General features: G+C 46.9%; 5 protein-coding genes across 5 annotated transcripts; 3 read left to right on the forward strand and 2 right to left on the reverse strand.

Annotated features, from left to right (window-relative positions):
* Nucleotides 1-460: 460 nt before the first annotated feature.
* On the reverse strand, nucleotides 461-2869 carry F5891DRAFT_758773 (amino acid permease). The gene is made up of 11 exons (XM_041373152.1): nucleotides 2529-2869; nucleotides 2340-2478; nucleotides 2172-2283; nucleotides 2110-2115; nucleotides 1909-2053; nucleotides 1634-1853; nucleotides 1367-1579; nucleotides 1232-1307; nucleotides 852-1180; nucleotides 558-791; nucleotides 461-504 (listed from the first exon to the last, which is right to left on the reverse strand). The coding sequence occupies exons 1-11, from the start codon at nucleotides 2687-2689 to the stop codon at nucleotides 499-501; spliced, it is 1641 nt and encodes a 546-aa protein (XP_041230376.1). The 5' UTR covers nucleotides 2690-2869; the 3' UTR covers nucleotides 461-498.
* Nucleotides 2870-3901: 1032 nt separating this feature from the next.
* On the forward strand, nucleotides 3902-4874 carry F5891DRAFT_1012891 (uncharacterized protein). The gene has a single exon (XM_041360758.1). The coding sequence runs from the start codon at nucleotides 4062-4064 to the stop codon at nucleotides 4659-4661; it is 600 nt and encodes a 199-aa protein (XP_041230377.1). The 5' UTR covers nucleotides 3902-4061; the 3' UTR covers nucleotides 4662-4874.
* A 1076-nt stretch (nucleotides 4875-5950) lies between these two features.
* Nucleotides 5951-10687, reverse strand: F5891DRAFT_1140422 (uncharacterized protein). Its single transcript, XM_041364888.1, has 5 exons — nucleotides 8997-10687; nucleotides 8713-8946; nucleotides 6968-8652; nucleotides 6612-6918; nucleotides 5951-6554 (listed from the first exon to the last, which is right to left on the reverse strand). The coding sequence occupies exons 1-5, from the start codon at nucleotides 10613-10615 to the stop codon at nucleotides 6182-6184; spliced, it is 4218 nt and encodes a 1405-aa protein (XP_041230378.1). The 5' UTR covers nucleotides 10616-10687; the 3' UTR covers nucleotides 5951-6181.
* A 174-nt stretch (nucleotides 10688-10861) lies between these two features.
* Nucleotides 10862-13097, forward strand: F5891DRAFT_1184211 (P-loop containing nucleoside triphosphate hydrolase protein; the record flags this gene model as incomplete). The annotated part of the gene is made up of 20 exons (XM_041366401.1): nucleotides 10862-10879; nucleotides 10952-10967; nucleotides 11033-11047; nucleotides 11104-11135; nucleotides 11185-11337; nucleotides 11396-11464; nucleotides 11522-11603; nucleotides 11650-11679; nucleotides 11727-11878; nucleotides 11927-11932; nucleotides 11985-12048; nucleotides 12097-12134; nucleotides 12188-12221; nucleotides 12277-12303; nucleotides 12356-12393; nucleotides 12450-12508; nucleotides 12561-12684; nucleotides 12733-12791; nucleotides 12864-12971; nucleotides 13025-13097. The coding sequence occupies 20 exons, from the start codon at nucleotides 10862-10864 to the stop codon at nucleotides 13095-13097; spliced, it is 1197 nt and encodes a 398-aa protein (XP_041230379.1).
* A 556-nt stretch (nucleotides 13098-13653) lies between these two features.
* F5891DRAFT_1012911 (beta-lactamase-like protein) lies at nucleotides 13654-15321 on the forward strand. Its single transcript, XM_041360759.1, has 6 exons — nucleotides 13654-13969; nucleotides 14026-14138; nucleotides 14188-14214; nucleotides 14270-14394; nucleotides 14447-14531; nucleotides 14583-15321. The coding sequence occupies exons 1-6, from the start codon at nucleotides 13749-13751 to the stop codon at nucleotides 15176-15178; spliced, it is 1167 nt and encodes a 388-aa protein (XP_041230380.1). The 5' UTR covers nucleotides 13654-13748; the 3' UTR covers nucleotides 15179-15321.

Genomic DNA, 15321 nt, shown 5'->3' on the forward strand with positions numbered 1-15321 from the left:
ACTGACTGCTGTTGGGCACAAGTTGATGTTTCCCTTCCTCTTCCTAGTTCCGGGTAACAATCAACCATCACACTAATTTACGAACAACTCACAAATGCTCTAACCAGTCCAGAGACTGAGAAAGTATCGACTCTAGTTTGCACAGAGCAAACTCCGAACTAACACCCCTTCGCCATCGGTGAATATTGAATGGTCGCCGCATGGGAATCGGTATATGCTTGGTCTTCTTTTCATTTGCTCGCGCTGGTACACAGCTTCATTGAGCTGAAGAGCCGTGCGCCGATGTTCTCCATCTTATTCGGCTAAACTCTGCTTAAATGTTCATCTTCTGTGAGTTGCTGCTGCCACTGCTGATACTAAAGGTACGAGTGGTGAGGGAGAAGTGAGTTCTCTCTGCCCGAAATGGTATAGACTTCGTTCTCTGGGAGGAACACGACTTAGAAGAAAGTGATATGATTGACGATAATCAACGGTATTATTGCAGGTATAATTAGTAAATTACATCTATGAGTGAGGCGTTAGTGATGAAAATTGCCAGATAGAGCAGCTATGCTCACCAGCCACCGCCAGAATGCTTCCATCTTGTTCTTCGCCGGGGGTTCCTCATATGAGTCTGCCACGATGTCAGCTATATTGCTTTTAAAGTCCATGTCCTCTGCAGCAACGGGCTTTGTGCCATAGTAGAGGCGAGCACCAAAGTACATAATTGGCCAGGTAATGAGAAGGATGTAGTCAGTGACAAAAGTTACACTATTCCACTTTCCTTTGAGGAAGACGCTCCATCCGCTAAACTAGAGAGTAGAGGAATAGTCAGTCTAAATAATATTAGCAGATATGAAAAGTTGACATACGAAACAGATGGTGATCGTCGTAACTACTCCCCACCACGCTGCGTATGGCTGGAGATTTGTGTAGTAAGGGAGCGTCTTGCGGTCGATGCCTTGAACCTGCATGCCCTTGTAGAAGCGGAGGTACGTCACCGAAATACCAAACCACGTCATAAGGCCAGCGATGGCTGACATGCTGGAAAGCCGGTTAAATACTGAGCCCGCACTACTGGACACAGCCATGAAAGCAAGAAGGGAGAAAGCGGCGGAGAAGAGGACAGTAACGTAAGGCAACCCGTTGCGCGTGGTTTTAAGGAAGATCTTGGGAGCATTTCCTGAGGCTGCAAGACCATCTACGAAGTGTATCAATTTCGATGAGTTGGCTGGCAGATAAGTGTACATACAAATCGCACGAGATGAAGTATACAAGGAACTAGATGATGCAGACCATGCCGAGGTCAACAAACAAGCATTGATGATCTACTTTGAATAGCAATGAGAAATTTCTAGGTAAAAAAGGAGGGCCATGTGCGGCTCACTGAAGGAAGAGATTTAATTCCAGCTGTTTCAATAGCAATGACGAATGGAGACCGGGCGGTTCCAGTGTTCAATACGAGTAATGGGTTGTTGGATGGTACAAGCAAACCAATTACGAGTGTTCCACCGATGTAGAAAAGCAATATACGGATGTATACTCGACGGATGGCTTTGGGCAAGGTATGACGAGGATTCTTCGCTTCTCCAGCAGCAATCTAAGTGAGATTCGTAAGCAATATATTGATTGATAAGCCTAGAGTATAACGTACAGCAACAATCTCGGTTCCAATGAACGAGAAAGCAGCCTGCGTCAAAACAGCCCACCAGCCGAGGAATCGTCCTTCGGCACCTTCGATGCCACTATACTGAACGAATGGTCCAGGATTTTTCCAGTAGCGGAATCCAATGCGGTCATGGTTTGGACCACCTCCTAAATCGATGACTATACCGAGAATAATGACACCAGTGATTGTGATGACCTTAACGGATCTATAGTAATTTCGGAATGGGAGATCGGGATATGTTACACGGTAGTAGTACGCACGCAAATATGAATTCCGCCTCGCCGTAAGCGCCAGCACCGAGCATATTGATGGCGAGAACGACGGCAAGACATGTGACGACCCATACTGAATCATTGACAGTGTAATTCCAATAGTTTATCAATAATGCAGCAGCAGAAATCTCAGCTGAGATGAAAAGAATGTCAGCAAGCACGTTAAGAAAATGCATTCAATTCAAGTACCAGGTGCTAAAAGGCAAGAGGTCAGTAATTGTGAGAAATGAACGAGGAAGAATGGGACGTACAGCTAATCGCCCAGTCATACCAGTAATTCCAACCCATAGCAAAAGAGAACGCAGGGTCAATGAAGCGCTCGGCCAGTTTGATGTGACCACCAGCTATAGGCAGGTAAGCAACCTACGGAAATGAAGATCAGGTACATGAACTACGTCTGGGGCGTGCAGCAAGCATACCATTTCTCCCAGACTGATCATGACGCAGTAGACGATGGAGCTCATGACAATGTAGCCGAGCAACAGACCAATGGGACCTCCATAACTCAGAGAGTCGGCGGTTCCAACAAAAAGACCAGTACCGATAACACCGCCAATACTTAACAGAGGTGAGAATTTGCCAGAAAAAGAAGAAAATCCAACACACACCTGATCATAGCGACATGACGATTCTTGAGTTTACGTTGCAGGGTGTGCCGCGAGGGCCCCTGAAAAGACGCTCCATTATGGTCTAAGACGTCAGAGAATTCGCCTTTGCTGCTATTACTAGTGTGATAGGCAGTAGCGGTGTCTGTCTTTTCGGCACCCATTGTGACGAGTGCTTGTGAACGAAAAGGTAGGAGGGAAAAATAATACTTTGACCCAACTACGACTCACACTAGCACTAGATATAGTATGAGCGGGGGGAGGGGGGCGTAGTGTTATGGGCAGAACTGGCAGAAATTGGCAGAACGATGTTCCGCCAGCGTGGCAGATGGCAGAATCATGTGTTGTTTTATGGCGCTAGAGGTACGAACTACATGGATGGCAGTGTCTTCCTTATGGACGTTGATCAATGGGAACGCCACGTCTGCATGATAGGATGCCTTTGGGATCACACCGTGCGACCAGAGTTGGGGAGCTTCACATTGGCGTGATTAGTGGTTGCTATCATGTATCCGTAGTTCGGGAATGCGGCTGGTAGTCTGTGAAAGTATACCTCTAAAGTATGTATCTCCGTGGTCTCGAGTCATAGATGTTAAAGATGGTTATTGTATCTGGATCAGAACGGGTAAGTTTTCTTGAATAGTGCCCCAGAAAATGGGCTAGTCGGAAACCTACATGGGGACTGTCGATAAGTAAATCCGATTTGCTGATAGATGAATCGTTATATATCTCAGTATCTTCAGCCAGGGGGTCAGTCAGCTACTACCCACTGTTACTTTCCAGCCTTGCTATGGTCCTCAACGTGCCTTCAGATTTCGCCGTGACAAGTTAAGACCAGGCTCAGCTTACTTCTTGCTTTTAGCCCTAGTCGATATCGATTTTATTTCGCACTCGGCATATTGTATCGAGTTCGGATTTGATATGAGAGAGAGCTGCCGAAATGCGGCTAACTGGGTGAGATCAACCACGTGACAAGCACTCGATATCGCGAACGCTGATGCCAACATGGAAAAGAAAGAAAACGCGTACGGTCACCACAACGCCTCACCAAATCACCGGAACCAAGTTTTGAAAATGTTGAAGAGATGTGAAGGAGATCGTCGAAGACTTCTGTTGGTCATATAGCCCGCGTGGTCGATACTTACTAGTAGCGCCTTGTTGTTTCGCGTCGAGTGCATGCAGTGCAATTGTTGCTGCAAAGAGTTTGTCATCCGGTGTCAGAGTCTGCATCAGCCAGTAGTATTAAGTAGGATGATGGTAAGTGCATCGAGAGACATTATAGCGTGCGAGGAATCTGCCATGGTAGCATGGACATGTTCAAACAATGTTTGGTCCGACAAGCACAGTCGAAAGACTCCTGCGCAGATAGGTGGTCCTACAGTGTATGTCACTAAGGGACAGCAACTCTCCCCAGGCCGCAATTTTGATCCATATGTGCTTAGATTGAAATTTTGATAGGAAACTTAGACAAAAGGAGCGTAAATCTAAATTTCCGAAATTTCGCCTGATTACGTAATTGTTCACTTTTGCTGTCGAATGCCTCCTCCTACCAAAAGACAGAAGCAAGCGAAGCAGCAGTATGCTTCATCATCGAGGTGCTTTGACAATGGGCTGATAGAAGATGTTTTTGAAGTCTTTCTGGACCCAGATTATGTGCCTGTCTCAGATGCCGAAAGTGAAGCAGACTCCGAGTCCGACTTTAATGGAGCATTGTCATTCAGTCTCATAGACGGCAATATAGGAGAGGTATCAGATAATGAAAGCGAGTCAGATGATGAAGCAGCTATGGAGATTGTGGTCGAGGCTGAAGAGACAGTGGATTATGCAGAGGGGTGTGCACGGAGGGCAGCAGTATCTGCTCAAAAATTCTGGGCGAACATTATGAGTTCAGTGAGTAATATCAATCAGTGCACTGATATACATCGAAAATTTGATCAGGATGTATTTTCAGGGGACACGAAGCCAGTGAAACTGCCCAAACGCTCGATGCCAACATACAGTGGCACAGCACGAACATCTACCTATCTTCGAAAGAGAAAAATGAGAGAGGGTGCAAAAAACAATATGACAATCACCTCTTTCTGGGCCCGTCGACTAATCGCGGAGCCGGCCGTCAGATGCCGCATACCAAAATAGGAAACTCCGACACGCTCCGCTCGAAATTCACTTTTGGCTAGCGAAAATTTTGAAACTTAAGTTTTTTGAAAAAGTATTCTGATAGACTTACTATACTACTCTAACATAGCACATTTGTTAGGTTTTTGAGACGAACGAGGTATTTCTGAAGGTGTAGATAGAATTACAAGTTTTGATGTCGGTAGTTGCCGCTTTTGAGTGACATACACTGTACTAGCAGGAATATTGGAGTGTGGGAAATATTGATCCATGACGTTTCCACGCTCAAAAAATGTGAGCATCAGAATTTCAGATCCATCAGATGCCTCTACTTACTCACTGGCGGGTATTTCAGTTGCACCGATGATGCACCACAGGTCCGCTACTTGCCCTGTTTGATGCATTACTACGACACGAGCCTGTGACAACGTGATTCCGTAGAAACGACCAAATACAGTCACTTTCCTCACCAGTTCACTGAATCACTGTGTTGCTGCCCCGACCCTTTCTTGATTTCCTCGCAGTGCCACGGCGACCTAGTGCATCTAGACTCTACTAGACTTTCCATGGGGATTAATCGCATGATGTTTGCGTCAACAGTCAGTAAACGACTTTTCCGCTACTCAGAGAATTGCGCAAGATTCGTCATGAATCTTGATACTCGTACATCTGTCAAAGTAATCTCTGGTCATTTCATAGTTCGCCCTGCCATACACTGGTTCAAGGTTGGTCAAATTTTCAGGGCCTATCACTAATCTTCTCGGACATTGATTCAAAAGATATTCCCTCCCACTGTATCGATCCGCCTTGCTAGAATGTGCAACTTTGTGAATGCAGCGGAGGAGTTGCGGCGTTTCTCGTCGGATTCCAAAGGGTGACTTGGACGAAAAATGACGAGTCGTCTACCGAAATCACGCGACTCTTGTGTCGATGTTGCAGAAAGCGAACTGGGCCCCGATACAGGTGAGTGAGTGTCACTTCTGTAGTCGTGCCCCCGTCATGACGACCTACTATTATAGTTTCTCGTGGAGCGTACGACCAACACTTTGAGAATGTCTGTGAACTGGACTGCGTTCCTTTTGCGGCCCATTTTGAAATACCCTCGGACAACCGATATTTAGTGCGGTAACTGCGATTGCATACGAAGGTCCATCACAATCACACGGAGCGGCCTTGTCTTATGAGACCAATCATGACGGAATCAACGACTCAGGTCCACATCATTCTTCCAGCTCTTTCCATCAGTTTCTATGGCCCGATTTTGCGTCCAGTTGATTTTCTGCACCTTGCCGTTCATGGTATTTAGAACAGTCATGTGCAAAAATTACTTGTCTTTTCTGATGTTGACAGTAAAACTGGCATCGAAGGTCAAAAGGAACTCGGGAAACGCTACTAGTTCGTGTGTACATGTCGCTAGCTAGACAAATTACGAAAACAATTTGAATGAAGATGCACAAGTATGAGTAAGGCTACATGTTTTGCTAAGTGTGAATTGGAATATCGCAGAAATTAAGTGAACTACCAGCATACGTGAGTTATCGTCATTCATATTCATATTCAGCTTCGGGTGTGGGCGTTCCTGTTGAGGAGAGGGTGGGCGAGGGTATCTGGATGGCCTCAACTTCTTTCTCCTGGATGATTGCAGCTTGCCTTGCAACTGTAGCCATCTCATAGTTTTCTTCTGTCGGCAGCTCTATAGGCGGACTAGTCACCAACTCAGTCTCCTCATACCCAAGGAGCGTCTCGCCGAATTGGAGCATCCAAGGGTGGTCCAGTAGTTCGATAGCCGTTGGCCTTCTCATGGCATCAATGATGAGACACTGCTTAATGAAATTGATGCCTAGATCGCTCAGCTGTCCGGGTTCCGGTAGGGGTGGATGCTGCGTAGCCACTCCAATGTGGAACATGACGGCCCTGTTGCCCCATTCCCGTCAGATCAATCCTTATATCAGAAACGAATGATGGTCGTACCATTCATTATCCAAATTGCTCCATGGTTTCTTGCCGGTTGCAAATTCTAGAACCACGCATCCAAGCGACCAGACATCCATTGCCCCGTGACGACCTCTCTTGTCATTTTTGATGACTTCCGGGGACATATACATGGGCGTTCCGGTCAGGCTGTTCATGCCTAAGCCTCCGCCAAAGCCACCAGCTTTCGTAGCATTCCCGGCGAAGTCTCCTCTACGTGTACGTTGCATGGTGCGATTCTTCACGAGGATTTTAGACGCTCCAAAATCGACGTATTTAATGACACCACGATGATCAAGGAGAATATCTGTTGAACGATCCAAATGATATGTAAACCGCAGAATGCTCAGACTTACTGTCAGGTTTGATATCCCGATGGACTATTCCCTTCGAGTGCAAATATGCAAGTCCCTCCAGCATCTGCATGGTGTAGAGCTGTATGATACTCTCGTCCTCAATTCGCCCATGTTCCAGAAGAGAAGCCAGGCTTCCGCCCTGGCAGTACTCTTCAAAGATGTATACCTTGTCGCGGTGCACTTCGATTCCGTAGTATTCTACGACGTTGGGATGATGAAGCATTTCCATGACGCTTAGCTCGTCCTTGATTTGCGAGTAGAGGTTTGGAAGCCCAGACAGCTCTTGAAATTTGATTTCCTTGACAGCCATGAGGGAACCAGAGTCGAGGTTGACTGCGAGATAAACTGAACCGAATGCCCCAGCCCCAATGAACCTCCTTTGCTGCCAACGAATGGAGATATTGGAACTTGAAGACGCAAGGAAAACGAGAGACCGATCTTCGGGTTTCTCGTTGTCAAGAACACGACCTACAACCCTTTGGTCTGTGCCGGTCTGTGCTCGACTGCTTTCAAGTGCATGTAACGCCCTTGCCGTCTTCTCCCAATACAGACGCACGTTAGCATCTGTGTATGAGTACGTGTTCATGCTGATGAGGTCATCATTAGCAGGCGATGAAGACCTTGGGAATCCAGGCTCTTCATCGGCAGATATCAAGGCTTGCTCGCGCAGAAGTCCTTCTTGTCTTTCCTTCTCCTTCCGTGCTTCCAAAGTGGACCGAGCACCAAGAATATCAAAATGGCTGATGAGGAGCGTCATGCAGCTAGCTACTTTCTGCCGCAGCATTTCGAATTGATCATCTGGCATTTGCAATATGTTGTTCCGTCGAGTGCGGTGTAGCGCGAACTCCAATGCATTCACGGCCCATCGAAAGGTTTTCCGATCTGATGGATCGCAGTCATCGCAGATGAATGATACCCAGGAGATGGCGAGGCGTATCAGCAGACGGTTGAATTTGCTGAGAGGCGAACGTTCCATGTACTTCTGAGCGTGTTGCCCATGCTCGGAAGCAAACAGATACCAATTCTCCAGGAGCTCCTGGTATCCAACTGCATTGCGCAGTGAATATCGAACGTGGTGCACAGAATCCACTATTGACTCCGCCAGCTTGTTGGTCGCGCGAGCTATCTTCCGCAGCTCACGATTGACTGTGGGTAGATGCGCTTGTTGTTCGATGATGCACTGCAAAGGAGTAAGCACCATTTCTAGAGGCTCATCTTCTTCGTCCACGAAGATCTCTGAGAATTGTTCCTTGGCTAGCACAAGCCGCCGGTCGGGTCCATCTGCAACAAGACGCAAGCGGTTGTCCTTCATGTCAAGATCCATCCTTGGAAGTTCGAGCATGAACACCAGACCATTCCACAGAAATTGACTTAGAGGAGACAGGAGGAGAAGATATTCGGCCTCGTCATCATCCTCACTATCCATCATCTCCATGCTATCAACCACATGGACACCCTCGTCATTCATAGACTCGTTGGCATGGAAAGATTCAAAAAGAATGCGTCGTATGGCTTCTGGGCGGTCGCGCAAAGCACTAGATGCAATGATATAGATTCCTTCTTCTTCAAACGATCGCGTGTAGACCAAAAAATGATCTGTCGCCACAAGAGCTGCGATGACCTGTTCGATGGGGACGCCTTCCAGGTTGTACTCGGCAGAATTGCAGAATCTTTGGGTCAAGACCCTAAATATGCCCAATATCATCAATAAAAATTTCGTCCCTTCACATCAAGGTTCAACGTACCGTGCAAAACGTTGGAGCTTTCGATAGCGCAACCGGACGTTGTCCAATATCTTGCCATACCAGTTAACCTTCTGCTCGTCAGTCATGTGGCCTGACACATTGTTGGCGATGATATCTGCGTCGAAGATATTCGCGGACCCGCGACGTTGAGGTGGCTTTTTGTCTGCAGAAGGCAGTCGGACTTGAGTATCAAAGTAATTTGCAACCCGGACCATGAGCTTATTTGTCAATGAACTACAAATATGCCTTTAGTAAGAGGGAACGCAACAGGGATACAAACTGACCAGACTTGTTCGGCGACCAACTGCGGGCCACCAGCAACAGTCATGCTGACATCATTGAAAGTCGCCCACTGAGACTCGATAAAATCTGTCTCTTTGAAGTAAATCCCTTTAACCCCGCTCTTGAGCTTCCAATGTATGAGTCTGAAAAATATAGAGAGCGCTTCAAGTATGGTGGAATCATAGTCATCGGTGATGCATTGAGGCAAATTCCAATTTCCGCCTGGGTCGGGTGCGAGGAAGGCCTCATATTGCCGCTTGAGCGTGCAGGCAAGACCCAAACTTATCTTCACATCTTCCGTGACTTGGTCGATGATGAGGACTTCTGGATCTTTAAGTTTCTGGACATAGTCCAGCCGAAGGCGGAGACATGCCTGCGCAAGTTTTGTCGGGAAGGAAATGAGTGGGACGAGTTCGTTCTCAAAAGTGGGGAGGTTCATTTCTTGAAAAAGGGAGGATAAGTTGACTTGGGCATCCCTAGCGGTACCGATGAAGGAGTGTACAGTGGTGAGGAATCCTCTCTCAAATGTTTTCTGGATAGAATCCTCTTTGAGGACTCGCTCTACAAAAGTGGTACCGTCAGACACATCCGTAGGTCCGTTAGCGTAAGAATACAGGTTGGCGAGAGGGATGTCTGCGCTCGTATTGGTCACATCGAGCGCCTCGCTTTCAGTCCACCGTTGGAGTAGTCCGATATGACGCCTCAAAGACAAGAGCACAGTCGACCAAGTGTTAAGTGTATCGCATCGAGCCTGGAAAGATGGCTCGGATGCAGCGACGTTATCAGCGTAGAAGGCTTTGATTGTAGGGTAAAGTGAGTGCGCTACATTCAATCGCAGCAGCACAGCGTTGACACGCTTGAGTGCAGTAATCGCATCGCGCTCGTCATCTGCAAGCTTGAAATTATTGATCTCCTCAATGATAGGATCTGCCGTGCGCAATCTCCTCTCCTCAAGACGCTTGCGCTCTTCTTCAACAGAACGACCACTGAACTTGGCACGTAGCCCAAGCCAGATACTGAGATGGTTGTTGTTGTGTTCCTCCGCTGAGGACTCGAGGGCTACAGCAATCCGAGTCTTCTCTGATTTGAGGACATCACCGTCCAAAACGGACGCCAGCATAGTCTGCCACTCCAATCGCTGTCTGTCCTCAACAGTCGCTGGCTGGATGTGCTCCGATTCAAGCATCAAAGCTGTGACGCGGTCTACACCGTCACCTCCCATGAGTGAGGTGCGGCCCAGATCTTCATCGTCACTATCTCCTGCGTCTATGAGCTGCCCTAAACCCCTCTGAAAGTAGTTACTGTCTGGATCATGCCGAGGATCATCGTCAAGACCTGGTTCGGACCTGTAGCGCTTCACGAATTGAGTGTAGATATCCGAGTACTTAGAGGTGTGAGACAACGTGTTATGATTGGAATGGGAAGATGCTGGGCCCGACGAGAATGCATTCCTTGGCCTATTCTTTCCTCTGCTGCGCAGAGACGCACTTGAAGAGGAGTGCATGCTGACTGATGATGTAGGGTGTCTAGATGAGATTGGGGGCTGGGCCCAGTCCACGTCCTCGGGATCGTTTGAGTCTTGCTCTTGCAGAGCAAGCAGCGATGGCATATGTTTCCTCATGACCGGAACGAGTGGTTTCAAAGAAAGAAAGCCGCTGCAGCCAGCCGAGCTGGAAGTGGTCAGAATAGAAACACTACTATGATATAATATGTGTGCAACAATATAAATGAAATTCAATAATGTAGGATACAGCATTCACGTGACCCCTCGAAATCAATAATCATGATCTGAACGTTGTGGAGAACCGTCACCATCTTCTTACTGACACACACACTTCGTAAATCATTGTCGTAAATCTCAGCTCAAATGGGTATCGTCGAGAAGGTGACCTCCATACATAGCGGTTTCTGGACGATGCTGATGCGCGATTGTCGCGGCACTTTTTATATTCTCTAGATTAAGGAGATCGAGGGTGAGTAACATACTAGACTTTGATAGCGAATTGTTGGGTTTAATAATTCCGATGTGATTATGCAGAGGAGATGGCTAGGAGTGAGTCTTTCTTCTCCGTATCTCAGAGTGTATTGCACCTGAACAATATGCCTCAGCCCAGAAGAACAAGGTACATATCGAAAAGACAGTACACTAGTTGCGATTGGCAGGCGCTTTGACACGTTCACCCCAAGTAGGCTACAGAATATCACCTTGGTCTTCTGAAAGCAAAGCTAGCTCGGTATCGGGCCCAGCTTCTCGAACCTGCCTCCAAGTCTGGACCCGCCGGTGTCGGGTTTGACGTGCAGAAATCAGGAGATGCCCGAGTTGCATTGATAGGATTTCCGTCTGTGGGGAAGGCGAGTTCATTCATAACATGCACGAATATTATCTGAAGAGGAACTTCAGTCCACCCTCCTCAGTAAATGTACTCACACCGCGTCCGAAACGGCAGCATATGAATTCACAACCCTTACTGTCAGCAACTCTCATCCAGTATATCCTATTGATGACTGACTTGTACGGAATACTTAGGCGATACCTGGAGTGATCGAGTACCAGGGGGCACGTATACAACTGCTCGATCTTCCTGGAATTGTTGAGGGTGCTAGTCAAGGTTTGTTTCCCATTCTTTCCAAGTAAAATATATCATTGTTCTGTAGGCCGCGGTCGAGGGCGACAAGTTGTTGCTAGTAAGTACCTTGATCCACTCAAATGAAAGACAATAAGTATGGCGCAGCGGCGAAGACAGCAGATCTTATTCTCATCATGCTCGACGCAACAAAGTCTGAAGAGCAGCGACGGCTTCTCGAGATCGAACTCGATGCAGTTGGTATCCGCCTTAACAAACGCAAACCTGACGTAGTGTTCAAACGGCGAACAACTGGTGGTGTGAGTAGTTAATTCATGTATCCTGTCACATTCTCATCATACTTGCAGATAACTGTACGCTGAAGCTGCATTCATCCGCCATTCAAACCTCTAATGGATTATTTAGCTGAATACTACCGTAAAACTCACTAAGACAGACGAGAAGACTATTCGCACCATTCTGGCAGGATGTATGCTCCCTGAGTTTGGCTTCCATGTGCCTCACTGACCAGACGCAGATAAACTACACAACTGTGATGTGATGATCCGAGAAGATGTATGTCAATAATTCTATCATTCGGCTATCACTCACAATGTTATTATTGGAAGATAACAACCGACGAGTTCATCGATGTTCTCATTGGTATGATATCTGTGTGTGCCGAGGCGAACTACTCATTTGACTCGGAAATTTATAGGAACTCGAAAATATATACCTTGTTTATGTATGTTTTGTCTGCTTGGCATGAGGTGCCACTTAGATCTGACTTCGGACAGATGTTTATAACAAGATTGATGCGATTAGTCTGGAGTTGGTCCGTACAAACCGACCAACTTGATGCTGACATCCTGAAGGACCCGTGATAATCAGGTAGATAAACTTGCAAGAACAGAGAATACAGTCGTGATCAGTTGCGAGATGGACCTCAAGTGAGTCGACTATTTTCACATAGATCTGTTCCCTCGTCTTACCACCAACTAGTCTGGACTACCTTGTCGAGCAGATATGGGAAAGCTTAGAGCTTGTCAAAGTTTACACAAAGAAAAGGGGTGCACGACCAGACTTGTCGGATCCTGTATGTTTGAGAAAAGGCGCTACTATCGAAGTGTGTAACATCGCTATCGTTTCATAGACTTTCTTGACATCGCTATAGGACGTCTGTTTGGGTATTCATAAATCGCTCGTCTCAAACTTCCGCAATGGGCTTGTCTGGTGAGTAAACCGTTTGTCGGCCCACACATACACTTAGCTTTCGACAGGGTATATAATATTTTGCTTGCATAGCGGATTATGGCCACTGACTACTCGCATAGGGTCGTTCATCCAAGTTCTCACCCCACGCACAGAAGGTCAGTTTGAACCATCAGTTGCAAGACGAAGATGTTGTTTCAAGTATGTTTCCTTCTTTGACAGTATCACTGTTGTTAACATTTTGCCCTTCGTAGTTTTCACGAAGTAGTCACTGTTCAGTTACGACCTATCGGCATGAAGAATTTTGAGGAACACGAACAAATATAATTGCTCTGGCTTCCGGCTCTTGACTTGTTTCTGCCCATAAGTTGTCACTTGCAAAATTTAAGTTCAACGATCTCCCCCCGATCCAAAATTTAACTACAGATTACCTGTGCGTATGTGGGCCAATTGCCTATGATGTGGTATAGACGCTATCATGTCCAGCCGCCTTGGAAGAACTTGGGAGGCACTCATACTCCGAAATTTTCATGCGTTCGCTGTGATCGAGGTCATCTATCCCGTGGACTTATCAGTGATTCCACGAGGTACTACCAGTATGGCTCCTTTCGCGAACAGTATCGGTTACTTAAAAAAGTGGCCGATGCTGTGCTGTCACGGTCAGCACAACTTTAAAAAGTAAAAATCTGTCACAAACATGCTAGTCTGACTCGTTATAAATGCTTTTCATCGTTCAGTGTATCGTTCAGCGCTCAGCACCGATAACCTAAGGTTCGTGCGTGTGCCTTATCAGCACTAACCGCGGTCACACGTGCCGCCGTAAAGGACGCAAATTGGTGGGCGTCTATGTATGATCCAGATCACCGACGGCTCATCGGAATAAGTTGAAACCGTTCGGAAATTAGACTCTTGACGTTGAAAAACGGCGTACCTCCCTGTAATTTCTCCTCCCAACTTTCCCCTTCAGTCCTACAATCAATGGGTTCCATTGCCTCTCCTTCCAATACTCCTCCAATCGAACTTTTATTCCTTGGAACAGGGACTTCCTCCTCGATCCCTCATCTGGACTGTCTGACCGCTCCGGCCAATAGAAAGCCCTGTTTGACCTGCCTCTCTACGCTAACTCCAGAAGGAAAAAAGAATATCAGGCGAAATACATCCGCGGCTCTTCGCATATCAGGCAAGGACGGCAAGACAACGTGAGTCCACATCATTGACTTTTCTTCCTGATCCCAAAATTACGGACTTGATTTAGAACTGTGGTCATCGACGTGGGCAAAAACTTTCAAGCTGCGGCGGTGGAGTGGTTCCCAAAGTATGGATTGAGGGAGATTGACGCTGTTATCATCACCCATGCACATGCCGATGGTCAGATTTGTTTATTTGAGATGAGCGATGGTGCTGATTGTCTTGATAGCCATGAACGGCTTGGATGATCTCCGAGGTAAGGACATGAATAACTCTGACATAGCATTGCATGGATGTTCATTATTACATAGGATGGACGCTCGGAGGTGCCATACAAACTCACATCGATATCTATGTTTCTCAGTCCACGTTTCGCGAAGTTCAAAGATCTTTCCCTTATTTGGTCTCCAAAGAATTCGCATCTGGGGGAGGTGATGTAAGTTTTCCTTTCGTTAACTCGGACATCTATTTGATATCCCGGAAAACAGGTGCCGGATTTTGAATGGCACATCATAGAAGATAAAGTCCCATTTGAAATCAAGGATACGGGTGTCCATATTACCCCATTCATAGGTTGGTTAATGCTGTGATAAAGGTCTATTCTCGATTGACTAAACTGGTTAGTCCACCATGGCAGGGTGTTTACCACAGATCCTCCGCCAGCCTTTGCACCGACACCATGCGCGACCCAGCCAACAACTCCCAACTTGTCAGGAAGGTCATCCCCCGTAAGACCGCTGTCAGGTACCTGCTGCAGGAACCCACCACCCAAGATTAATCCCTACTTGTGCTTTGGGTTTTCGATTCAGGACAGCATCATCTACATTTCTGACGTATCTTTGATACCTGATGATACTTGGGCTTTCCTAGAATCGGCAAAGAGACCGATGCCAGTGTTGGTGCTCGACTGCTTGCGGCTGAGGTCCCATACGTCACATATGGGTGTTCAGGAAGCAGTAGCTACGGTGCGAAGGTTGAATCCCAGCCGAACCTATTTGACTGGGTTCAGCCATGATATTTCTCATGATGAATATGTAACCATTGGCAGGGCCGCGGGGGCAGAGGGCCCTAACTTAGATACAACTCGCATGAGCGTCATGGAGCGTCGGGGGACGGAGATGATTCGAGAAGGGAAACCCGTTTGGATTCGGCCATCCCATGATGGATTGAGGGTATTTGTATCTAGTGATGATTCGGTCATTGACGAGACATACGACTGAACAGGAAGTTGTTCTTGTATTGCCATTCCCCTTGAATCTTGATTTTGTCGTGTATCTTTAAATATACTTTTAGTTGTACCGTAGAATTCGGGGTCCTGGCGGCCGTTAACGGAATAGGACTTGCTTACGTGATACAATCCTGT

This window comes from Suillus fuscotomentosus (assembly GCF_016647785.1).
Source record: "Suillus fuscotomentosus strain FC203 chromosome Unknown F5891scaffold_9, whole genome shotgun sequence".
Lineage (NCBI taxonomy): Eukaryota > Fungi > Basidiomycota > Agaricomycetes > Boletales > Suillaceae > Suillus > Suillus fuscotomentosus.